Source organism: Choloepus didactylus, chromosome 11 (assembly GCF_015220235.1).
Source record: "Choloepus didactylus isolate mChoDid1 chromosome 11, mChoDid1.pri, whole genome shotgun sequence".
Lineage (NCBI taxonomy): Eukaryota > Metazoa > Chordata > Mammalia > Pilosa > Megalonychidae > Choloepus > Choloepus didactylus.
Window position 1 is genome coordinate 10,683,981 of NC_051317.1, and position 27,955 is coordinate 10,711,935.

At 34.1% G+C, this 27,955-nt stretch overlaps 1 protein-coding gene across 2 annotated transcripts in view; it reads right to left on the minus strand.

Moving 5' to 3' along the window:
• Nucleotides 1-20,774, minus strand: part of GABRG2 (gamma-aminobutyric acid type A receptor subunit gamma2) — a 116,775-nt gene extending 96,001 nt beyond the window's left edge. Inside the window, exon 1 of one of the 2 annotated variants that reach the window (XM_037799433.1) lies at nt 20,265-20,774. In XM_037799433.1, coding sequence (XP_037655361.1) covers nt 20,265-20,371 — 107 coding nt within the window. In that variant the 5' untranslated portion in view covers nt 20,372-20,774. The remainder of the gene's footprint in view (nt 1-20,264) is intronic. The other variant, XM_037799435.1, reaches the window with a different exon arrangement.
• Between the last annotated feature and the right edge of the window lie 7,181 nt (nt 20,775-27,955).

A 27,955-nucleotide genomic window follows, 5' to 3' on the forward strand; every position in this document is an offset into this window, starting at 1 on the left:
AGTTAAGATGAATCTGACTGCATGTGTCAGAAAATTCAAATTAAATTGGGATGAACTAACATATATAATTGTAAACCTGAGGTAGAATGAATTTCAGGTTGCTTTGATTCAGTTTCTCAACTATGTATTTTAAAACTCGGACTCTTTCTCTCTCTCCTTTCTGTCCCCCATGGTGCCAGCTTCAACCCAAAGCTGGCTTGAATTTGTGGTCACATGATGCTGGGAATAACTCCTCAATGCTTCATTGTTCACATCCATAGAAACAGCGAGATAAACTCTTCCAGAAGCTCTTTCAGAAAGAGTGAGATATCTCCTTTTCTAAAGACTCCCAGCAGGCATCATGTTGTGTATCACTAGCCTGAATGGGTCACTCGTATGGAACAAATATTTCTGGTTAGGGGATGGTAATATGTTGATTAGTTTATGTCTAATTATATAACTGAATAATAGAATGGGTTTCACAGATACCAAACAAAAATTGGAGAATTTAGGAGGATGAGAAGGGAAAATGTGGGAAGACAACCACAATACTCATGGGGAGAGGTGGTAACCAGGAAAAACCAACAATGTCAGGTTTTGTTCTAAGTTTATCATTAAAATCCATTTTCTCTGGATTAGCCCTCTCCTGCTTTTTCTGTTTCTTGTTGTTGTTGCTGTTGCTTGTTTGTTTTCTTTGACCCTTCTTAAATAAAAGGGAAGGATGTGGAGCAGCTGGGACTCTCATACTAAACTCTGCTGGAGGGAAAACTTCTGGTTATTACTTTCTAATGATGAACACACATCTATTCTATAACCCAGAAAGTCCATTCCAAATTTATTCCAAAAAAGAAATGCATATGCATGTCTCCTGTAAGACATGTACAAGAATATTCAAAGTTTTTTTTTATTGGTAATAGCCAGAAATATATATAAACCAAATCAACAATAGAGTGGATAAATAAAAGTTGGTGTATTCACATAATGAAATATTATAAAACAACACAAATTAATGAACTGCTAAATGAATCTGAAAAATAGAATTTTAAGCAAAAGATGTCATATATACACAAACGTGGTATGTTTCTGTTTATAAAAAAATTAACCACAGGCAAAATTCAATTTTAGTGCTTAAGGTCAGGACAGAGGTTACTTTGAGATAAGAGAGAGATGGTAGAAATCAGAAGGGGGTAAGATTTTTTGGGGTATTGGCAATATTTATTTCCACACTTGGTTGGTGGTTACATGTATACTCATTTCAGTTGATGATAGTTCATTGAGCTATATGTATGTGATATGCATTTTTTGTACATTATACTTCAAAAGGTATTACAGTTAATATTAAAATAGTCACTTATAAACCATCACATTATTGCTATTGTTCTTTGTTAAATGCTATTGATTTCCTAGATATGAAAACCTAATTAGCTTACATCAAAGATTTTTTTTAGATTAAAATGAAACAAGACCAAAGTTAACATAAAAAAACAAATATAGTCATTTTGATTTTCTAGGGCTATTGGATAGGACATAAATAAAAATATTGATGCTAAATTTTGTTAAGAAAAAATATCAATGGATTAGGAATTCCTATGTTCTAAATAATGATTACTAAACTAATATATTCCCAATTTATCTTTCTATTTATAAAGCACTTTAATGTGATTATTTAGAAAACAGTAAGAGTAATGGTCATCAGTTTCTTGTTTGTGTACACTTTGCTACACAATAGAAGCTAGGGAAATTTTGTTCCACTTAATATACAGTTTTAAAATGGGATGATACTGGGAAAACCGGGGTAATTCATCTTGCATAGTACATTTTAATGTGGAATTTTTATAAGGCAGTAACCTGAAGTGGGGCCATTATTCAGTAAAATATGCCTGTGAGGGCAGAACTTAGACCCTATATTTTATTGTGATTGGCTATAATGACAACAGAATGAAAGCCTAAACCACTGAAACTTTTGGTGCTCATCTCCTTCACTCATATGGGGTCTACATTTCTTGCTATGTTCTAACTGTGGAAATCCTAAACACAGAATAACTGCAAACCATAAACACTAATGTGAAAGAAGGATATAATTTTTTATTGTCAAGAAATATACCACAGAAGACGTACATTGTATTTCTTCATTTATATGATGACTCTCAAGCATTAAGGTTGTGCAATGCCCAGTTCACATGGAATGTTCACAACAGGATACAGACCAGTAGTTCTTAATCTTTGATGCATATTAAAGTTATCTGGAGTGTGTTAAGAAAATGCCACTGAAGAAGGCTTATCTCTTGAGATATTGATTTAATTGCTCTAAGGTGGGACCAAGACATTGGTATTTAAGTGATTCTAAGGTGTAGCCAGAATTAAAAGCCACTGGGAGAGACTTGGGACAGAGCCAACAGGGCTTTCTTTTTCTAGAGTAAATAGTCTCTTTGATAACTGCTTCCAGTTTATTCAGATACTATTTACTATAGTACTTCAAGGTATACTGGAAATTAAAAATAGCATTGTCCTCAGTATTTATGCCCTACTAAGATGACACATATCAGTATTTTCCAGAGCTTGAGAGCCTGTCCCTGATATGCAAGATAATTTTAAGTGGCACATAGGCATAGAAATAAATGATATTGAAACATGTAATCAGGACATTTTCCTTTTGAATCTTCTTTCAGCACATCTAATTATATTAAGGACAAAGCCTCAGTTTATTTCTAATTTGTCTTTAACCACTCTCTCAGATTTGTTAATCTACTTTTTTTTTTAAGAGAACAGCAGCAAACTCATTACTTACAATAGGCAATAATATATAATTAAAATTTGATAATGTCATTTTGGTTACATTACATTGACTTCATAGTTATCTTCTGTTAAGGTAAGTGACACTGATTTTCTGATTTTTTATTAAATAATTTTATGAAATATATTAATAAAATAATTATATTAAAATGTCATTGGTTTTATGAGAAAAATTAAATAAATGACCAGAAGTCACTCATATGTGGCTGAATTTGCCAAACCATGCCTTATAGATTCAGATTTCTTGATCTTTCAGCTAAGCAGCTCATACTTTGAGGTTCTATTTTATGCACAGTTACTGATGGGAAGCAGTGCAAAGTACAATGCTGATATCAAAACACATTTCATCTGTTTGAGAAGGAAAGACACAAACACAAACAGCCAGAAAATGCAACCACTTCAAAAACAAGGCAAGACAGTAATGAAAACATTGTCACATGATAGAACATGACTAATCTCTCTGTCTGTCAGCACCTCCAACTTGATATTAAGGTTATTTCTATCAATGTGTCTCCGTGTTCTTTTACAAGTCTTGATTTCTGTGGGTAAAAGGATATTTTTCTCTAAAACACAAAACCTTTTGAGAAACTGAATAAATTTCTGGTCCCTCTCTCAGGAGAAAAATGGTCAAACACAGAAACAAAATTATTCACATATTTGTAGGGAGGCTACAGATGGATACGGGAACCTCTATGTGTTTTCTCATGGTCCGGGGTCCAATACTAACTGTCCCAGAGTTAGTATAGTTTAAAGATAAATAAGAGCAAGTTTATGAAAAGGAAGGCGGGGATCTACTGCATGCAATATCTTATCATTCAATAAGGCTAGAATTCTTACATCAGAATTAATTTATATTATAGAGACAATGGCTTAAGAGAGTAAGTTACTTACCGTCTTTTCTTGGTAGCATATTTTTACCTTTTGTCAAGAGTCTACAAACTTAATATAAAAATTTACAAAAGTAGTTTCCCATGAAACCCATTCTTGTCTCTAGCATCTTTCATATATCATTATTCTTTCTAGTCTTTCCAATATCCTTTAGTAGATAATCACCAGTGCTATCAAAGCAGATCATATCACCATTGAAAAATTCATGATTAATTCAAACAAGGGTGTACTCTCTAGTCAAAATAAATAAGCATTCATTTTGTCTGGGAAACTTCTTCCTGTGATCATTTTTATGTAAACATTCTTGAAAAATTATCTAGATAATCACTCTTTTTAAAGTTATCATTCAGGAACAAAAGTTTTTAATTATCCCATATAAATATCTAGGAGTGGATTGCTGAGTCGTATGGTAGCCATATGTTTAGCTATAAGAAACTACCAAATTATTTTCCAGAGGGCTATACTATTTTTCATCCCCACTAGCAATAAATGAGAGCTCTAGTTGCACCATATTGTTTCAACACTTCCCAGTAATTTTATTTAGTCATTCTATTATGTGTGGTACAGTAGGTAGCATTCCATCTAAAAGCTGTGTATAAAATTAACAATAAACCAGGGTATATTTCACTAATAAAAACTTCTTTCTTCCCAGCAGATCTTAAAATTTTTAGGCTTTATTACCTCATACTGCAATGTAGGGAAATTTCACAAAATATCATGTCAGAAGATATTTTGAATAAATTCAATGTGTTGGTTTACGGAATAATAAATTGCTTTATTTTTGTTTTATTTTTAAATTGATGTGCAACAAAATTTGACATTTTTTGGTGTACAGTTCTATGGGTTTTGCCACATACGTAGTTTTTATAACTATGACCCCCATCAGGATACTGATCAGTTCTTTCTCCTCAGATCCACCCTCATTCTACCATTTTTCAGTCACATCCTCCTCCCTTCCCTAACTCCTGGTGTTGGCTAATCTGTCATCCATCACTGTAGCTTTGTCTTTTCAAGAATATCACATAAATGGAATCACACAGTTCACTAAGCGTGATGCCTTTGAGATTCATCTAAGTTATTGAGATGCCAAACAAGTACATATGAAGAGGCGCAACATCTTTAGCCATTAAGGAAATTAATTGGAAACATGGTATGACACTACAGTGAGAATGAGCTCCCCTTTGACCTTCCCTCTTCCTGTGGCTGGATCCTTTTCATCTCCTCATAGTCTCCACATAGTAGCCATGACTCGGAGTGGCCTTTCCTGACCCTCCTATCTAGAGTAGATTTTTATTGATTTTCTTCATCACATCACACTTTTTATTCTTTTTTCTTCAACATTACAACAATCTGAAATTTGTCTGTTTATTTGTTTACTGTCTGCCTTCCCCCAAGCTTTTAACGAGGTTAAAGAAGATGTCTGCCTTTCTCACTGTTTTATCCACATTCCTTAGTATAGTGGAAGCATGTAGGAGGAATTTAATAAACATTTATTGAGGGAAGGAAGAAAAGATGGAAGGAAGGAAGGAAGGCAATAAGGAAGGATGGAGGGAAGGAGGAGAAAGGGAGGAAAGGAAGGAAGTTGGAATTCGTCCATCTTGTATTTATTTTCACTCTGCACTTGTTACAGCACTTTAAAGCTCAACAAGAAACAAATGATTTCCCATGCTTGCCTATTTTAAGGGAAAAATGGACAGAATCATGTGCATTTATGGTTTAAAAATGATTGAGTATACAATGTGTATCTAGTTACACAATTCCCTTAATCAGAGGCAATAAGTTTAGCACATCAACATAGAGGTAGATCTTGTCTTTAAGTACATTTATAAAAGTAGGTTTACATTTTTAAAAAGTATATCATTATTCTAGAATGCAAAATCTCAGGAGAGAAAGAACTGTGATGGTCATGTTCAGTGTGCTAGCTTCAGCACCTGTCTAGGAAATAAACAAAATGATTCACAAAGTAAACGAAATTTAGGAGAGCACATTTCTGATCACCTAAGTCAGAGTGTATAGCCCTTATATCCAATCCCCTGATTTATGTCCATTGATTTTTTCTTAATATATTTTACTGATTCTTAAACATATGTAGTGAATCTGTCTGGGGTATTGCTTAGTCTGAAGTCAGGGAGAATAAAATTCATCCCCATATGACTTCCTACAGAGTTTACTTTGATGTTAGTTTATTAAGAAATTGAGCTACAATTTTGCAAATAACAGCAGATCTGCAAAAAAAAAAAAAAAAAAAAAAATGGAATTCCTGTCTTGGAAACTCTGTTGAATGGCCTGTTGGCATCAAGGGCACCCATAAAATCACATTCAACTATAATGGTTGGAAGAGTATTTGAGTGCTCCCATACCCTTGGTTTTATGGCACTGTGCTTATTTTATTTGTTGTTTATTTTTACTATATAAAGGATTTGGGTTGATGTGGTGTGAGTGGAAGGTTTTTTTTTTTTTTACTCAGCTAGGCAGAGTTATTTTTATTATTGAATATTTTTTCATGCCTTGTTAAAATCACTCACCTTATGCTATCTTTTTTAAACCATGAAGTAGCAAAGATTAATGACAAAATATCTCTCAAAACCTGAGATGTTTTTCTGTACTGAAGACTAAAAGGTTGAAAAATAAGGAAGAATGTTAAGAAGCTCTGAAAAGAGTTCATGTAAAGGAAGTAAGAAAATGAGCGTGGTGTTTAGAAGGGATCTAGTGAAATTCAGTGGGGCTGATGGAGGGTCCAGAGCTGACACAGGAGAGGTTGGCAGGGAGCAGGTCATCGAGGACCAAGCTGAGTTATCATATGGCCAGTTTGCCTGGGACATTTCCAGTTCACACCTGTGGTCCTGGCATAACTATTCTCTCACTATGAAATTGGTCCAATTTGAACAACAAATATATGATTACAACCTACGAGTCTATTTCAGAAGACTGGATCTTGTCTTATGGGTAAAGGGAAGTCATTGCAAAGTTTTAATATGATAGCAACATAATCATATGTGTTTTAAGAAATCACTCTGAAGTGAAACTGTCTTTATTTGCAGATGACAATGTTATATACAGAAAATCATAAAGGAGCTACTAAAACACTAAAACTGTTAAATTAATTTCACAAGCACCATATACAAAGTTAAAATGCAAAATAAATTGCATTTTTTATAAAATAGTGATAAAAAGTTGTAAAATAAAATTTTAAAACCATCATTTAAAATAAAGCACACAAAATTCCTAAGAATAAATTTAAGGAAAATGGGCAGAACTCTACATTTACATGTTACTGAAAGGTATTCAAGGACTCTTCTGTAAATAGAGAATTTAATCATGTTCATGGATTGGAAGAGTCAAAATTGTTATGATGTCAATGTTTTTGAATCTATGTGTACCACACAATCTAAATAAAAACACAGCCATTAAATTTTTTTTTTTTAGAGATTGGCAAACCAAATCTAAAATACATGAGGAAATCCAAAGTATCTAAAATAGACAAAGTAATCTTGCAAAAGAAGAAAATATATTAATGACTTGCATTACCTGGTTTCAAGGTTTGCTATAAAGCTATGATGATCATGGCCATATAGTGTTTACATAAGGACAGACAAACATACCAAAGGAACAGACTACCAAGTCCAGAAATAGACCTACACATAGAAGTTCAAACACTTTGACAAAGGTGCCAAGGAATTTCAAAGAGAAGGGAAAATCTTTTCAAAAATGGATCTCAAACAATTGGACAAATGTATGAGGGGAAATGAATCTCAACCCCTAACATATATTAAACAAACATAATGATAATTTGAGATAGGTCTTAGAGCTAAATGAAGAAGTTGTAACTATGAAGCTTCTGGAAAAAAAAATGAGAATATGTTTGTAAGTTTGGAGGAGGCACAAATTTCTTAAAGGACAGAGATAACATTAATCACTATAGAAAAAAATGACAAATTAGGCTTTATAATTAATCATTTTGCTCATCAAAAAAAAAGCAACTCAAACACTGGGAAAAATACTTACACTGCATATATATGAAAAAGAGTTTGTATGTAAATTACATAAAGCACTTCTACAAGTCAATGTTATAAACAAACAAAAAAACAGCAACATCAACACAATCTTGAATAGATGCAACTCCATATCCACTAAAGTGGCTCAGAAGACTCTAGAAGCCAGCCTCCAATAGAGCCCCAGTGATCCCCACCTTCTGGAACTCACACCTTTATCTAGTCCCCTCTCACATTGCATCAGGATTGGTCTGTGTTAATGTGCTAGCTTTAGCATACAGCAGAAGTCTGGTGTGTAGCTTTTGAGATTCCGTTATAGAGGACTGTGACTTACATCTTGAGCACTCTCTTTCTTTTTGCCCCTCCCTCCCTCACACCCTCCCTTAAGGAGAAAACTGAAGCTTTCTGTCAATAGCCACAATGTGTGAGCCTGGAAGCATATTAGATAGCACCTTCAGATGACTACAACCCTGGTCAACAAGTTGACTGCTACTTCATGAGAGTTCCCAAACCAGAATCATGCAGCTAAGTCACCCCCGGATTCCCAACCTTCAGAAACTCTGAGATAAGAAACGTTACTTCCTTTAAACTGTAAGATTTTGGATAACTAATTATGCAGAAATGGATAACTAATAAAAATACAGGCAATAGCTAAAGCAGATAGGCATTTGGAACACCTTGAACTGTCACTGGAAAATTGTTTTGATAGTTGGGTAGTTTGCTATTTGAAAGTTAAGTAGTTTCTTGAAATGTTAAAATACACCTATTCTATCACCCAGCAATTCCACCAAGAAAAATGAAAACATGGTCACAGAAACACTTATACAATAATGTTCATTCAGCTTTGTTCGAATAGTTCCAAACTGGAAGAATCAACAGGAGACAGAGTAAACATATTATAATGTTGAATTAATAGCTCTTAACATTAAAAAGGAACTCATGATTTATGCAAGATGATTGTATCTAAAATTCATTATGTTGAGTCAAAACAATCAGGCATAAAAGAATACACATACCATTAATTTCAGCTATATGAATTTTCAGAAACAGGAAAATGTAATCTATTGTGAGATGAATCTGAAGAGGCTACCAGGGAAGGGAGCAATGGAGAGGGAGCCTACTGGTGTGGTGTAAATTATATATATATATATATATATATATAATTATTTATATATTATTTATTAGTATATTTATATATATATTTATATACATGTGTATATATAAGGGTGGTGATTATATTGGTACATATATTTGACAAAACTCCTCTAACTCTACCCTTAAATTCGGAACAGTTTATTAAATCTAAATCGTGACTTTATTTTTAAAAGAAATTGTTATGAGGGAGAATGTCTCTGTTCAGTGTGGTAAATGAGTTGGAAGATTGCAAAATTGGCTGCAGAAAGATACTTCAGATGCCTGATGCAGTAACCTAGGAGACAGATGATGGTGAGTTTTGTTCTATGATCAGATCTATGAGACACAAAGAAAAGGGAAGAGTGAGTCACGATCTTGCAAAGCGAAAAATCAGCTTGAATTGTCTCTTTTCCTATTACTCTCCAGATTCAACAGTGAATGCTTCCATTTCAGGTTATCCAATACAGTCTTGGCCATCAAGAAAAGCAATCTGGGTTTGATTTAAATAATGAATTCAGTAATTTTGTTCAGAAGTTCAGAGACAAGAGTTGTGCATGCTCTTTAGAAAAAGACTTTTGTTTATATTTGGTTAGGGAGGTTGTCTTCAGAAAGGAGTCCTGTGTCGCAGCACATATTTTCTCCTTAAATTGGGACCTAATCCACAAGTATTAGAGATATTACCAAGTTTATAATAATCTAATTAAAATGAATGAGGAATGAAGGCATTCTAGAAACTTACGGATTTCTATTCAATTTGCTTATTTTACACAAGTTAAGATTCAGGGGACTGGAGAATTAGAAAAAAAATTAATAAATTCTTCTTGACTTGACTAGCACCCTGCCAGGATTTAGAGTTTAACAGGGGTGCTGAGGCTATTGTGTCTCTAGTAATATCCCCAGAAAACAGTGGCTACATAGTAAGAACAGCAACAACAACAAAAATAGCAGCAGCAGCAGCATACAAGGAATGCTTATTATGTGTCAAGTTCTTAACATGTATTCTATCAATTATGGCTCAAAAATAAACTTATGAAGAATTATTATCTTCCTTTTTAATATGAAGAGAATGTATCTGTGTGAAGTTATGTAAATTGACACTGAGGACAACTAAGTAGTAAACCGCAGGGACAGGGATTTAAATTCTGTTCATTTAAATACTATTGTATATTTGTTAGCAGCCATATATATTAGACTCAGAGTTAGATTACTGGGGAAGAATCAGAGAGGTTCTTCTTTTTTCCTTTTTCAAAAGAAGAAAATTTTCAGGAAAAAAGAGATGTAATTTTCAATATTTAGTTAAATATCTACTGAGAAACTAATAGGAGCTAAGCACTTTTCAAAAAGCCTGGGTTATTTTTGGTAAACAAAATAACACAAATCTAAGTCTTCATGGATCCTGGCTTCTGACTAAAAGAGATAGAAAAAAAAGTAAAAATAGTAAGTAAACAACATAAAAATGCCTAATTACTTACTGAATTCTGTTTAAGTACCAAGGAAAAATATATATAAGAGGATAAGGGGAAATTTGTGGTAGAACAGGATTGAGGGGAGTTTATATTATATTGAGAGATCTGTGTAGGCTTCATTGAGAAGGTGACATTTGAGCAAAGATATGAAAAGGTGAATTAGCCAGTGACTGAGAGAAACACTGCATAAGGAGGGGAATATCAAATGGAACTTTCCCTGCCATTGTCATGGCTGACATCAGAAGCTAAGAATAATAGGTGACAATCATTGCACTTCCATTTAACACAAATGTGGTAGACTATTAAGAAGAGACAGAACTTGCTGGCCAAGGCCAAAAGTCAGACCTGGGTTCTTTATCTTTCACATTTTAAGAGAAGTTTAAGGATTCAATGAGAGAGGAGTTCCTGTGGAAGAGAGTTGTTGACCCAAGAGTAGAAAGAGCTGTGCAATTTTTTAGTGCATCCTGGTGTGGGGATAATTGCTCCACTGCCATCCTGACTCAAGTGAAAGGGAAGTCAAGAAAACTACTTACAGATGTCTAACATGAGGAGAGACCAACAGGACAATTCCCCTTCTTCAATCCAAACAGAAAACTTGCACACCTACATCTTAGTACTCTCTGAACAGAGAGTGGACAGAGTATTCTTAGAGGAATTTGATCTGTATTCTCTATTTTTCCTGAAAAAGTCTAAAGATCATAGACTGGTTTAATCAACCCAACAAGTGAATCTGAAAGAGAAGGGCCTTCACTTCCAGATCCTAACAGGCAAGTTTGCTGAGATTTCTCTTTTTTTTTCCCCCTTGAGCTCAACCAATGACGGAAAAATAGCCGTGTTGGTACCATCTTGAAAAGATGGCCCTTTTATCAAGACAATCCCAGCAGAAAGAGTCAGAGTGAAGTATCTTTGGAGTGGAGATGAGGGGGTGTCATCCAATATCAGCCATCTCACAACATTACCCATGATAAGGAGCAGTTTAATGCTGGAGGTCCCCATAAGTGAAGGAAGGGGATAAAGGGTCAATTCCATAGAATCTAACAGCAACTCTAATAACAGAAGGATGCAGTATATAAGCATTTGTCACCAAGGTAGTGCAAATTAAGATCTTTCAGCTCCTTTAACTCTCTTTTCTCCCTCCACCAATCTTGAAAAAGCCAAAAGCGGCATAGTAAGAGGAGGAGGAGAAGAGTCTAACAAAAAAGGGAAGAAATAGTTGGGCTCCAGAAATCTAAGGTCAGGCCTGATCAGAGAAGGGAAAGGGGTTAAACTGAATGAGAATTTGAAGGATTAATTTAGATGACACTTTAATACCTGAAAATGAGATAATTCCAAGCCCTAAAGTGAATGGAATTTACCTAAGATATTGTACAGGTGTGGGAAAGAAAGATTCAACAGAGGAGGTTTGGAGAGAAACATAATTTCCAGGCAATTCTAAGCCAATAAAGCAGATATGGGGAAATTCAGGAAGATAAAGGGTCATCTTACAGTAGAAAGCATAAAACTGGATGATCTCTTGATTATCTGTAAAATCTAAACATGGCTGCATTTCTATTATCCTATACCCTCCTCAACTTCATCCAAATTTCACTGTTAAATCAAAGATTTTTAGAGGAGCATATCACATTTGTCCATATATCAATTTCATTTAGATCTATTGTAGCTGTAAAAAAAAAATGTTAGCCATAGGGTTAAGGGATTTCCCCAAGATAATTTAGCTTATAAAAATCACCTTGACTTATAATAAACTGAAAATATCTAAATTTTATAATTTATAAAAACCTGGTCTACAAAGTATGGGTTTTTAACCTTTTGAAGTAATTATTTAAATGATTTATGTAATTATTTAAGTTATTTGTTGTGGAATTGAACTAATAATATTCAATTGCAATGAATGTTTTCTTAAAAATGAGAGGCAATTTTAAAAATTATTTTTTAAGAGTAAATAAAAAATAATTTAGACTTACATGAGCAAAAGGAAGTAAAAAGGAGATGATTTGGTTAAATAATAGTTTTCACCTGGGATCATCCAAATGTTGTTACTGACTCTAAATTACTCCTTCAAATTCACCCTATTAAGTAGAACTAGAGAAAATCACTTCCCTATGAAGAAACAGGAAATGTCAGAGTGCAGCCTCAAATTTAAGCATGCCTTTTGTTCTATCATTTTAGAAGACTTTAACAAGAGTATGTATATTCACTCAACCTTTTTATCTGATGGGAAGTTTTATTTTATGAGGTAAAAACCAAAACAAATGCCATTTTTCAAATGTTGCAGATTTGTGTGTGCATGTGTATAATTATATGGTGCCTTGCTTTTACAAAAATGATGATTGTATAGGAACTGAAAACTTGCTTGCCTATTCTAGAAGACTAAGGTAGAGAGGGTATTAGAAGAAGAGAGGTGGAAAAAAAAGTTAATAATTTATTAACATATGATTACTAAAATTTACTATTATTACCTTACCAAAGGAATATAATTTATCAATATTGAAAAAAAGATGAGACACTAAAATTTCCTCCTTCTGTATATTATGTTTATAGACCATATTTAGAGTATTTTGCACTGAATACAAAAAAGTTCCAAAAAAATTTCTTGGTTCTATGGTATCCAGTTGTTTATGCCTTAATACTTCTGAAATAATTGCAGCTCAAAACTAGTACATGAACTTAATGTGGTCATATATTTTTTTTACCCTGTAAAGGGAAATATGATAAATCTAGCAATCAAATATTTACTGTTTTTGACTATTTGTATTGAATTGATGTGTCCATAGGAGGTGAAAGTAGAAAAATACATCAATTTGCGTATATATAACTTGAAGGCATTAACTTCAGTGTATATAAACTATTGCCTAGGAGTCTGGTGGTTTAAAAAGCCATCAACTGGTTATTGTTTAATAAATTTGGTCTACCTTAAGATAATATGATATACAAGTGAGTTGCTTTATTTAACTATCCTCAATACAGTTATTTGTCTATCACATAGATATTAAAAAAAAATTCACATCATTTTAACTCCTCAATAAATACTACTCATTTTCAAATGAAAAACTCTCTCAAGGAGAATAACAATCTCTTTTTAAACAAAGACTTTTCTGATAAAGAAGACAGTGTTGGAATACTAAAATCAAATTGGATAATTGCTGATGAGTTTCAGCTGGTTTGTGGTTTTCAATCTCTCTGTCCTATGCCTTTATCAAGCTAGAAACCTGTTATACTCTCTCTTCGAACCATGTGCCTTTCTTATGCAGCATTTATGACAGTCACAGTTTGAAAATTATTTGTACATCTCTTTAATCATGGCCTGTCATTCTGTGAGATAGTAAACTCCCTGATATCAGACACTGTATCTCTTCCTTTCCTGTGTAATTATACAGCAAGACCTGGCTCAAATGATGTTCTTCTAATGAATTAATTAAGAAATCATATATTCATTTGTTTTTTATATTCAGTCATTTACCTCCACTATGTATTTCAAATGTGTTTTCAAAAGCACTTTATAAAAAGAACTGATAACCTGAAGAAAAGAACATAAAACAGCAACTATTCAGTCATTTATTTCTTCCTACTAAGTTTATATTGACATGTTATATTCAGTTGGCTTTGGTCATTTTATTTAAATATGTTTAAATACATTAAAGTACTCAGTGTATATTTGTCTCACAACATAGACTTTAGTTCACTACTAAATTTGAGGGAGGCAAGATTTCAGTAATTATAAAAGCTCTTTGCTTAAAACACCCCTTGCGTTCCCCATGATTATGTTATTTGGTTTTCATATGGTTTTCTTTATGAATGGGTGGAGAATGTAATGCCAGTGCTACTTATTTAGCATTTACATGGCACTTTACTAAACAGAGTTCCACAATGATTTTTATAATAATATAGAATTATTACTGTATTTTGCACTCTTATATCATAATACTATAGGGATTAATAAGATTTGGAGTTAAATTTCATTTTTATTCTAAACCACTAATGTGTAACTTATGAGGAGCTTTTTATTTTCTTTTAAAGGATATTTATTCTCTAGAATATGAAGAAAGTGAATAGCAAATAACCATCCTAGTTAGGCAAACTGGTGGGGCCTTTTGCATCTCAAAACAATCCAAACATTTCTCTTTTTACCTTTAGGTGCAGTGTGGAGTATTGCATACTGAATATGACAGGGGAGGTTTAATCCTGCTTATAGCTAATATCTGAGGAAACTTAGACAAGTTCCTTAATCTCTTCAAACTGTATTTTTTTGCAGCTGCCAGAAGAAGAAAGTATTATTTTCCCCATTCAACTCTTCAAGTTATTGTGAGAATATGAATGCGGATGCAACTTTTCTTAGAAAAGTGTAAAGCCCCAATGCATTTCTGGAAATTATAACTTCTTATTAAGATCCCTGGTATTGTTATCATATAGCAAAATGAATTAAACAATATTTGCATAGTTGGGGTGATTACAATATGTCATCTTTAAATATCTACATATTGAAGATACAGATACCCAGCTATTGAAGTGGTAATATTTCTACTTTAATACTTAGTATAGTTGCCTCAATTTTCTCTTTCAGTTTTCTAAGAAATTTTGTGGGAAATCTGAAGGACAACATTGAGCAAGTTACCCTGTAAATTTGATCAACAAACAGAAAGATCTTCTATTTAGAAATGTTGAGATGATGTACGTTATTTAAGTTTTTGGGTAATGACTGGATTGCAGATTGACTTATGTTTCATTTATATAGATGCAGCCTTACAGAAATATATTTTCTAAACATAACTTTGGTTCAGGGTATAAATAATGTCATTTAGCAGGTTCTTAAGCTCATCTAACAATGGAATAACAAATTATTTCTAGATACTACTCTCTAGTGCTTCTACCTAAACAAGATACAGTTTAACTATGATGTGCTTGGTAGAGAGTATCTCAAACCATGCCACTATGTAGATTAAATATTATTTATTCCAAGGGTTGATTGGATCTAAGATATATAGTCTAGGTTCTAGTATCTGAATGTAGAATCAAAGCATCATAAAAATAAGCTGATACAAATCTTACAGATAATCTATTTCAGCTACTGCCCTTATAATATGAGGAAACTATTAGTGGTAGAATGAAACTAGTCAAAGACCACATAAGACAGCTGGTGACAGGTAAGAAATAAAACCAGTTTCATCGTACATTTATATACACTCTTCATAATATATAAATGCATATATATTTACTTATCATTATATATGTGCACATATATATCTATATTTATCTATCCACACATATATTTATCATTATATTATGTTCCTTCTAATGATCTATTGCTTTAGTCAAGCAATTTAATCTCTCTATAATCTTGGTTACCTACTCTGTCAAATGTAGTTGATGATACTATTTCATGGTTATTGTAAATTTTTTTTACAAAAAAGTATTTATATATATTTGGTTCAGTGTATTTATATACATGATTCAAGTAGGCATGAAAAATCTGAAAGTCTTAAGTTGATATTATGTCAGGCCTATTTAATTTCAGACTCTAAAGATGTCACACAGATCGCTTGTAACTCAGTAGCAAAGGGATGAATGCTTTTCTTTACATCTACCTGAAAAAGGGGTCACATCTGGAATAGCCAACCCATTTTAAACCTGGCCTTTTAAGCACTGAAATTGTACTGGTCATAATGGTCAAACAGTTCTGGAACTGCTATACTTATAACTTTTATTAAGCTTCTGTGACTAGTCAACTCAGCAGGAGTGCTTTGGAAAACCACAAATATGTGCCATTCCAGTAAAGACTAATGTAGTTGAACCGTGTAAAGTCTCTCTTAGAATGGCTTGGAAATAGTGCTGTCATAGTGAGAGATAGCTATAGCCCTAACTACATAATATTTAGAATACAGATAAAGTCCTTATAGTCAGTCTTAATGTCTTTCCATTTTGAATGGAAATCCTTGGCATGAAGAAAATTTAAATACAGAGATTTCTATTACTAAATTAAAAGCTTCTGTTGATCATTTATTTTGGGAGTATTAGCTATTCTAAACTGAGCCTATGTTATCAGATAGACACTAAGTAACTGTAATTACTTAAATTAAAAGCCAAGTTTTAATTTCCTGCCTACAATCCAGTTTTTTCATAGGGTAGCAGGCAGCTGAATATTGGGAACTACTGAGTGATTAGTATTACTTTTTTTTTCAGGTGGATTTTTGCTTCAGGGTAGACAATTTGAAAGACTATACCACTGATCAACTAAATATGCTAAGGAAATTTTTTTTTAGGTAAAGCCATGTGGAGCTTTCATAAAAATAGTAAATAATAAGCCTGACTATATAGATCAATTCTGCAAACAAATAGGGATATATTAAGGAATCATAATATTCGCACTGTACACATGGCCATAGATCCTAAAGTAAAAAACTGTAAAATTTAATTATAGAATAAAAAGCTTAGCAACTCATAAGAGAAGTCATGTGAAGCTGAGGCAAGAGCTGAGAACAGAAAATATTTGCAGATCTTAAAGATGTATCAGTCAAAATCTTTTAAAACAATTATTCTTTAACTGTCAGTGTTAATATTTTATGGTCAGGTTTAGACTGATTATCAAAAGTCAGTCCACTTCATTTCTGCTCAATCTATCCTTGAAAAATAATTACTTATCACTGTGAGTATATCTTGTCTTTTTCTATAAGAAATAAAATTATCTGTACTTATGGCACTTACTCCTGTTACTCTAAATAATTTTCTGTAGCATCCTATTTTATTTTCATTCTTGTAAGGCAATTTTACCTTAAAATATGAAATATAATTGCCTTGAAAGAGTTTATAAAATTATGGAATTTGGTTTCAAATCTAACACATGTGGATATGTGCATGGAGTATATATAATATGAGGATATAAATACAAACACTCTTGTACATATATGTATATTTGACCTCTTTTGCCAATGACTTCTCATACATGATGTGGGCTTATTAAAATTCTTTATAGATGTCCCTTATCCTTTAATGTTTGTAATGAGTTACATGTAAATAAAACATTTAGATGTGAAATTGTTTCATTGAGCTCAGCTGAATAATAAAGTAGCAATAGTCAAAGTATTTGTCAATATTAAATATGGTGATGAATAAACTTTTTTAAATCATCAAAGGATAGACTTGTTTTTTTCAATGTGTGGCCTATAAGTGCTTATTGTAAAGGAACTTTCCTGAGCTTTGTGCTAGTGATTCAGAATTTTTCTGTGTATGGCCCAGGAATCTCCATTTTATCAAGTTCCTCAGGTGATTCTTCTGAAAGCACTGTAAAGATACATGACAATTTAGAAAATTTTGTTTTTCAGAAGTTAACTATTTCACTTACAGAAAGAGATTTACTATTAATATCATCACTCAGATGCTTTTTTTTCCCCTCACTTTTACCATCGTGTAGATTCAACCTAATGGATATAGACAATTTAATGAGGGGAAAAATGCATTTTTTGTTGTGTAAGTGAAAGAGCCGATTAAATGTTAATTTTTTTCTCTTTAACTTTCTAGTTGATTCTGCTGCCATGGATTATCCCAACAGGCTCTTGTATATTGGATCCTAGGATCCCATATTTTCCCTAGGTATGCATTTTCCTTCTTCAGGGTCAGCTTCAGACATCAAAGGCTTCTGTTTCCACCTGGCTCTACTCAGCCCTTCCAATGGACTTTTTATGGGATTGCAGCAGACAGGAACTCTGACCACATTCTCCGCACCAGACCATACTGACTCCATTCTGTGTCATACTGAGAAAATATTTTTTTAAAAAATCCCCCTATTGGATAGTTTTCATGACACGTTTAACTCCAATTGTTTTTATCTTTTTAAAAAGCTCATTTAGGCAACAATAGTACGAGTATAAAATGAAAATGTATCACAAAGTTTTACTTTTCATGTTATTGGAAAAGAAAATGTGGGGTGATTGCCATAAGATGACAAGTTAAATAGTATACTATGATGAACAATAATAAAATTACACACTTACACATTTGATGTTAAAAAAGGACCACTGGAAATAAAAATGCACAAGAACCTCCTCATCTATTTGGTTATAAAACCATTTATTAAAATGGATATAAGTAGGTAGGAAGGAAAGAAGAGCTCCTCTCTGTCTTATCTAGATTTTAATCCACAGGTTTCATAAATGGTAGGAATAGGGCAAAGAACCTCCTCATCTATTTGGTTATGAAACCATTTATTAAAATGGATATAAGTAGGTAGGAAGGAAAGAAGTGTTCCTCTCTGTCTTATCTAGATTTTAATCCACAGGTTTCATAAATGGTAGGAATAGGGCAATGACAAAGAAAATTTTTTATGTAAATTTTGAGTAGAAAAATGGTTATTTCCAGGATTCCACTAAAATGTACTACTTATAAAGCCATTTTCAGTAAAAGGCCCTCTACTCTTCTAAGAAATCTACTTAATGCTGTGCTTTTAATGAAAATGCATTATTTTTATAAAAAGGAGGGATATGTGAGAAGAAGTGCTGTAATAATTAGGCAGACCCTTCCTCTCCTTGGAAATTCCAAAAATAGGTTTTCACTCCTTGTTTTGACTGGGTCTCTTCTGTAACACAAATCTGAATTTTTCATTACCCACCCTAGGGAAGGGGGGTCAGAGAAGATAATAAAATAAAAGAATAGTTTCCCTTATCCCTTTCATCTCTCTTTATCACAACTAGTCCATAAAGAGAGTCAACTCCAAGGAAAACCTAAGGGCAGTGTCTTTCATTCTTCTATAGCTAATTTTGGTGTGTGCGTGTGTGTGTGTGTGTGTGTGTGTGTGTGTGTTTTCAGGGGTGGTGGGGTAGCACAGGAGTAATCCTTGTAGAGCTTTATTTCTAAATGTCAATATAGAAAAAGGCAAGTAATGTAAATGGTGGACCTTTAATCTGTTTTGGGGCCTGGCTCAACATCCTGAGGGGAGCTGTTTACATAGGCAGAAGAATGGTGAATTAGGTGTGGAGAGATGGTCCCCTGATACTTTTGTTCCAAGGGAGTTAAAGAAAATTTAGCTTCAAAGCACTTAAGACGACACAACAGCATTTTGAGTTTTCTGGCTGCATTTCCCCTTCCTGTTTCCCCTCTCTCTATTCAGTGCAACAAGGCTCTAAGGCATTAATGCATTATTTGACTATTTTGGCATCATAGTCACCTGGTTCAGCATATTTTTCAACACTGCAGCAAGGCCAACTCTTTTCCAGACATATGTCCCCCATGCATTCCTTCACTACATTCTCCACCCCAAGTCCAACAGTCTCCCTCCCATTCCGCAAAGGGGGTGGTGGTGGGGAATAAGCAGAACAGGATCCTGGATTTCATTAGAGATCCTTGGCTTCATCTGCCTTCTGCTTAGACTACACACAAGGAATGCTGCCTAGATTTAGAGATGTCCTATTGGGCCAGCAAATCCCCTTTTCATTTGTCCCCAGCCAGGACTGCTGTCCCTGGTGCTGAACCATGTTTACTCCTCAGGGAGTCAGCTGCTGGGTCATTGGGGCTGGATAGAAAACCTGACTGGTTACCTTTAACAATGCCCAGGTGGAGAAACAAGCAATACTTCATTGTACAGGAGCTGAGTCTCCTTCCACTCCCCCCTCACACATATCTCCCGAGTATGCACCAGGACCCCATTTGCAGCTATCTCCTCTAGACCCCTATCTAAAACGCCTCCAACATGGCCTCAAATTACTGCGTGTATCAGCACAGCCCACCTGGACATCAGATGGCAGTAATATCAGAACGCTACTTCCCAAACACAAAGTATTTATGATGCTAGCGTTTCCATTCTAAAACAAAGAAAATAAATACAATCCAATAAATAAATAAATAAAGTGCCCTTCCTCTTTCCTCGCTCCCTTTTCTGCTCCATCTATCCCAAATTCCCCAAATTATACAGACCAAAATCCTAGGAAAGTGTTTTCATCAGTCTGGGTGGTCTCCCTGGTTCCGCATACCCACCCCTTCCCCTACCCCTCCGGAACGAAACGAGGCTGAAAACAGCATATCTTACCCGGGGTAGAGCGATAGCAGGAGCAGAATCCACACCGTCATTTTCTGGGAAAATACAGGAGTCGAGTAGACTAGGCTTCCTGTGCTCCATATATTTGGCGAACTCATCGCTTTGTTTTTTCCTCCTTTGGCCTCTTTCCCCTCGGTTGCTGAAGAATCCCTCCCCTTTGTATTATTATTAAGCTATGATCTGATGGTGGCTACCCCCCACCTGGCTCTAGTGGGTCCCGTCACTGGGGAGATGCATTGCTACCAGCTTCGGGAATTAATATTCAGGGGGGCGAAGTAAGATCAGCACAAACGCATGCAGATATGATCAAAGCGTCAGCTCAGGCAGCGGCTTCCAAGTCTGGGGAAATATAATTGAGGCCGGGGGGAGGGTGCGGGTAGAGAGGCACGCCGAGGCAAATAAGGAAGAGAGAAAGGCAGGCACACTCATACACATACTCATGCCCCTCAAACTCACGCATACTCCCTCAGGTCCATCGTTTTTGGTTTGCCTATTTGTTTTAGTTTCATTTCTCTTTTATAGGAGGTAGGGGCGAGTGTGGTGTGCTTTTTTTAGTGTGTGTGTGTGCGTGCATGCACCTGTGTGTGTTTAAAAGACAGAGAAAAATCACTAGAGGCTCTGCGTGATTATCACGCAGATTAACTATGAGGTCAAAGTGGAAGTGAAGCACGCTGCTGCAGCACGAATTAACACATGCGTGGTGTCTTTCCAGCGCGTTTTAACCCTTCCCTGCACACAGCAGCATGAAAGGATTGGTTTTCATGGGCACAAGGGATGCTTGGGCAAGCCCAGAACCTGTGTCATCAATAACAGAAAATTTGTCTGGTTAGTTCTGCCATGAATCCTTTTTTTTTTAAATCCTGCAGTCTTGGAAATCATGATTATATTGTTGGGGGAATAGGAGTAGACAGTGGCAGAAGAGTGGCTGTTTCTCACTAAAGCATCCCTTGGAAAATAAATTTAGTGAATTCATATTGAATGAAGGGAGAAAACAGTGAAAGAATTAAAAGATATGGAGAAATTCTATGCTTCCTAATATTCAACCCTCTCTTCTGTGTTCTCCCCAATCCTGGTGAAAATGTAAATGCTTAAACTACTTGTAGGTGGAAGAATATAATTGCATGGGGATTGTTGTCCCAGTAAAGAATATAGACCACAAAATAGAGGACTGGTCTTTGAAGGGAGAGTGAGCAAATTGGAGGGTCACAAGGACATTTGCTGTGTAGAGATTGGTTATTTTTGTTGTTTTTCTTCTTCATAACAATCATGAAAAAGTCCTCGGGTGGATGAGTGTGGTGAGCTTGCTTCCCTCTTGCCTAGAACGTTACCATGGATACTGACATATGGGAGATAACCTTCTATGCCAATCTACCTCCTCCACCATAGAGGAAACTCCAGATTCACTCATCATGGAAAAGGAATTAAAGAGTGTTTCATGGCTCCTGAAGGGTCAAGAGAACACAGAAAAGACGTTCATGAGAAGGTACAGGTGAAGTGGACCAATCAAACTCTTGTCCCTGATTAAGATAATCGTCTCAAAATCAGTACCCTCTATGAGAGGAGAAAGTCTTCTAGGTAAGGGTCTCCAATAAAGAGTCCAGCAGACAGGAATTAAATGAAATAATGGGTCCACAATCCATTGCTAATTTTAAGATGCACCCAAGGACAACAGAAAGAATTTTTGGTAGCTGCTTCCAATGATACAGGCTGAGGAGACACATTCAGAGCATGAAGCAAAAAGGCCCTCACATACACATCTGAAATCCTGGATGGCTTTTGATTTCTGCTTTAGGCAGTTATTTTATGGCAAAAAAAAAAATTCAATGGGGGGGGCAACATTCACATGTAGTCAATTGACTTCTTTCTCTGTGCGTCAAGTGGAGGCAGAACAAATATAAATGCCTTTTCTTTGTAGCTCTCTTGTTTCTTGCTACATTGTGAGGACTTTTGCCTCTTCTTATATTTAAAAATCTAAAGAGTCTAGATTATTTATAGCTGTATATTTTTTTTAGTGAAGACATTTTGATCATATTTTTGTAGGCCAAGGCGTACTTACACACCTACAGAAAGCAGTAGATATAAATGAAATACTGGCTGGCAATGATTCCATAAAGTGTGGGAGACCATGCACATTGAAATTGCCGCTGCTTATTTCCCATCAGAGTGGCCAGAGGAACTGGAAATGAGAATTCTTAAGTGAAATGGTCCAATTTTTAAAACACAGAGTAGGTTGAGCCAAACAGACATGCAGGTCACTAGTTGCAAATTTTGTTATAGATTGTCTAAAAAATCTATATGTGAGGTTTTGCCTTCTAACAGAACATTTCTTTCAACTTTCCAAGTAACTTTTCTTCAGATGAGTTTCTTTAGTGACAAGCAAAATAAGGCTTTAAAATGAATGCTATCATGTCCACAAACTAGTAATTTATTTAGTGAATTATCCTATCAGAATAATCCCTGCAAATTATAATCTATTTCAGTATTGGAATACCTTTTAGCATGTTAAGACAATCAGTAAAGGAAATATTGCTATTATAGTATCTGTATTTAATTTTTAACTCTGCTATTTTTTTGCTAGTATGCCTCAGTATGCATCTGGGGATCTTTCTTATCTGGTGACTGCTCTCAGAAAAAAAATTAATATCTTTTCTCAGATTCCCCAACATGGTATTTTACTGGTATTTATATGAGATCTCTTCTAGTAACTACTTTTATGATCACCTTAAGCTATAATTTTTCTTGCTATTTTTTAAGAAGACATATTTTAATGCAGGTTTGAATGAACATTATTAGGTAAATATAATGCTTATAATTTCATTGTAAATACCATATATATGTATACACACACACACATATAGTGTTTGAAAATTATTGAAAAGTAGAAAAGAACAATCACCCACAATCCTCTCATCCAAATAAACCATTGATAATATTTTGGAGAATTTTTTTGCAGGTTGAATTTCCTCTGACTAGAGTTTTCTTTTTACTTTTAACTTAACACTGTATTATTATTATTATTATATAATACACAGAAGTGAATTATGACATCAAAAGTTGAACTAGTTTGGTTGTTGATATCAAATCTCTCATAACCTGTGAATTGAAATTTATTAATTAGATTCTAGTTTTAATAATGACGGAATAGCATGTATCAGGCAAACCAACTCAGGTATAACACTTATAAATGGTAGATAAAATATACAAAGGGAACTACATGAAATACCTGAATGTTACCAAAAGCATGCAGCAAGTAAAGAAGATTTGACCAAGATAGAAGAAACTGTATTAGATGAAAACTAAGATTATGAGTCTTTTCCTGCGGAACTAATGTGTCCTATTTGGCTGAGATTTTCCCGGTTTTTATAATGAAAATCCACATCCTAGAAAATCCCTGGGTCTCAGAATACAGTATGGCTAAAATCAACAGAAGGCAACAACTCCTATTGACTTGACATTTAAGGGGAGGGTTTGAGGCTATCAAAACCTCTCAATTTGAGGGGAAAATCATGGATACAAAGTGGCACCAGAGCAGTAAGGCTCCAAATTTGTATACAAGCTCCCCTTAAATCCTTGGGTGATCTCAAAACTGTGTATTCTTTGGGGAGGGATTGAGGTGGAGGTATGGAGAGAAGTCTCCAAGATGTCTGGCAGAGAGCAAAAAAGAGCTGAGCCAATAATTTATCTTCTGTTCACTGCAGGATATAGAGATTAGAATGTGAATCCTGCTTAGTTAGAGAGCTTTGATAAACTTCCCAGGACTTTTTTTTATACCCTGGAAGGGCCATAACTCTACTACGTTCTAGGACTAAGAGTTTGCTCTAAGCTTCAAGGGAAAACTGAAGCTAATATAGTTCAGCTATGAAAAAGTTGTAAAACCATCCTCTACAAGATTAAGGTGATTTGCCAATAATTGAACTTTTGCTAGAACAAAAATCATCATTCTTCAGGGGAATGTAACAAAATCTGTGTCTAAATAATATATTATATAAAATGTCCCATACATGATCAAAAATTATAACACATACAAAATGGAGGGCATTGTTTTAACAAAAAAGCAGTCAATAGACGAAGACTGCCTTAGTTTGCCAGGACTGCTATAACAAAGTACCACACACTGGTTGGCTTAAACAACAGGAATTTATTGTCTCATGGTTTTGGCAGCCAGAAGTCCAAAATCAGGTATCACAGGATCATGCTTTCTGTGAAGTCTGTTGCATTCTGGTGGTGGCTTGCAGCCAATCCATAACTCAATCTCTGCACCCATTGCCAAACCATCTCTCTTCTCATCTGTCTCCATCTGTTTCCTACCTGTGTCCAAATTTCCTCTGCTTAATCCTATTGGATTAAGGCCCACCCTAATTCACTTTGAGCTCGCCTTAACTAATAGGATCCTTGAAGATCCTATTTACTAATGAGCTCACCTTCACAGGAATGGAGTTAGGTCTTGAACACACCTTGGTGGGGGACATGATTCAACTCATAACACAGAATGACCTTGAGAACGCCCAGATAATGGAATTAGATGAGTGCATTCAATCAGGTATTATAAATACATCAAGGACTACAAGAAAAATATGGTCATGGCCATGATGTTTTATATGATCAAATGAGTGAACCACAAGGAATATCAGCCAAGAAATGGAACTTATTTAAAATAAATAAATAAATAAATAAAATAAAAATTAAAGAATTTAAATTTAGAATATCTTAAAAGAAAAATTCACTGAACAGTCTTTAATAACAGATTGGCAATGGTAGGAAAAAATGATCAATAAACTTACAGACAGATCAAAAGAAGTTATCCAGTTCATAAGAGATAAAAAAGCATAAAGAAAAAAAGATTGCAAAAAACACAAACCACCCACTGGGAACTGTGAGACAATGCCGAGCATTCTAGTATACTTGAGTAGAAGGAGACAAAGAAGGTGAAGAGAGAGAAAATAAAGCCAAAAGCACATTTAAAGAAATAATGGCCACAGTTTTGCCAAATGCGGTGACAAATATTTACATACAACCCCAAGGATCTCAGTGGACCCCAAGCAGGATAAAACAATGAAAACTACATCTAGGAAGTTTACAATCAAACATATAAAAACTAAAGGTAAAGTGAAAATTTTGGAAGCATCCAGAGAAAAATGAAACATTACATTTTGATGGACTAATATTCAAAGATAATTGGCTTCATATCAAAATCAATTGAGGCCAGGAAACAATGGATGACATATTTAAAATGCTGAAAGAAAATGTCTACACAGACTGCTACAGCCAGTAAGCATAGCCTTCAAAAATGAAGGCAAAATATATCATTTGCAAGAAAATGAAGGCTGAGAGAATTTGTCCCCAGCAGATCTGCACTAAAACTAATCCTAAAGCAAATTCTTCATGCTGGGGGAAAGTGATACCAGTGGAAACCAGATCTACAAGAAGGAATAAAGAGCACTGAAATAGTAAATATGTGGGAAATTATAAAAGCTTATATTTTGCATCTTGATTTCTTTAAAAAGACACATTACTTTTGAAACACAAAAATTGTAACAGTGCATTTTGGAGTTTATAATATATTACATGTAAAATACATGTCAACCATAGCACAAGAGATCCCATAAATGGAATTAAATAAAATTATATACTTTTGCAGGTTTCTTGCATATTTCATGAAATGGTATAATATTAACTGTAAAGTCTTTCAAAAGTGAAAAATTCATGGAACAGTCCTTAAGGCACCACTAAAAGTAATAAAAAGATACAGCTAAAAACCTTTGGCAAAATTAACATATGATACTAAAAAAAATAATAAAAGCAAAATTAACCAGAAAAGACAGAAGAGAAAAATATGGGACAAATAGAAGGCAAATAGATAATTGTTAGACTGAAAATAGATACCAAGACAAGTAGTGTTACCAGAGATAAAGAAGTTTAATTTAGTATAGTAATAAAGGAACTTCACCAGGAACACAGGTAAATCATAAAGTTTTAAAAATCTGATGATAGAGCCTCAAAATAAATGAAACAAAACTGACAGAACTAGCATAAGTAAAAGATAAATCCCACAACAGTATTTGGAGATACTTAAAAATCCTCTCAACTGATACTTCCAGAACACTATACAGCAATTTCAGAATAAATTGCAAAATGCACATTCCTTTCCACTGCTCATAAAATAAATCTCTATAGATTTCCAAAGTTCAGAAGCATAGAGATTATATTCTTTTCCCACAACAGAATTCAATTAGAAGTCAATAATATAAAGATATGCATGCAATTTCCAAAGATTTTGAAAATTAAACAACATATTTCTAAAAACCATGTGAACCAAAGAAGAAATCACAAGGCAAGTTGAAAATGTTGAAATTCCATAAAATGATCTCAATAAAGAAAAATCACTTGACAAAATTCAACACTTATTTGTTTAACAAAAATACTTCAAAAACTACAAACATAAGATACCTTTCTCAGTTTTTTAAATGGCACCAACAAAAAACCTACAGGAAACATCATACTCAATGGTGAAATAATGAGCATTTCAATATTGAAATTAAAGCAAGAATGTGCATGCTCACCATTTTTATTCATCATTGTACTGAAGTTCCTATGCTGTGCAGTAAGGTATTGGATAAAAAAAAGAAGATGTTATATTGGATAAGAGAGGAATAATTTAAAATGTCTTTATTCACAGACAACATGACTATTTATATTTTAAAAATTGAAAGGATTCTACATAACAGCCACTAGAGCTAATAAGTGAATTTAGCAAGATCACACCTCAAAATGAGAGTAAACAAAAGTTTATTGTATTTGTAGACATGCAACAGATTATTGGAAAATAAGACTTCGGATTTTCTATCTACAAAAGCATCAAAAATGTAACATATTTAGCAATCAATATTGGCAACAAAAAAGTTGGACTTCTACACAGAACATACTAAAACATTGTTAAGAAAGAAATCAAAATACATAACAAATGAGTGCACCTAATGTAAACTAAGGATGATAGATAATAGTGCTATTTTAATAATTTTTCATCAATTGTAACAAAGGTAACTATTGTTAAAAAAATGATTACAACTACAAAACAAAGTGCTATCATCAGTTGTAACACATATCCACACTAATGCAAAGTGTTGGTGGTAGGGTGATGTATGGGAATCCTGTGTTTTATGCATGATTGGTCTGTAAATCCACAACATCTCTAATAAAATTTTCTTTAAAAAGTAGGAGGAGTCACACTAATTTTAAGCGTACTATAAAATGACTGCACATGTAGTTTTATAAAATGTCTATAGAACAAAACAGAATTTAGACTTTCTACAAGTATATGTTCATTTTATTTTTTTATTAAAGAAGTTGTAGGTTAACAGAAAAATCATGCAGAAAATACAGAGTTCCCATATACCCCCCCCATTAAACACCTTGCATTTGTGTAGTATGTTGTTAAAACTGATGAAAGAATATTGCTGTATTTATGCTATTAACTGTAGTCCATGGCTTACATTAGAGTTCCCTGTCTGTGTTGTATAGTCTTATGTGTTTTTTTTTAATTTTTTTATTCTAGTAACTTACATACATTCTAAAATAGCCGATTTTCACCACATTAAATATATAATTAAGTGAAATTATGTTTACAATGTTGTGCTTCAGCAACACCATCATTACCAAAACTTTTCTATCACCCCAAATAGAAA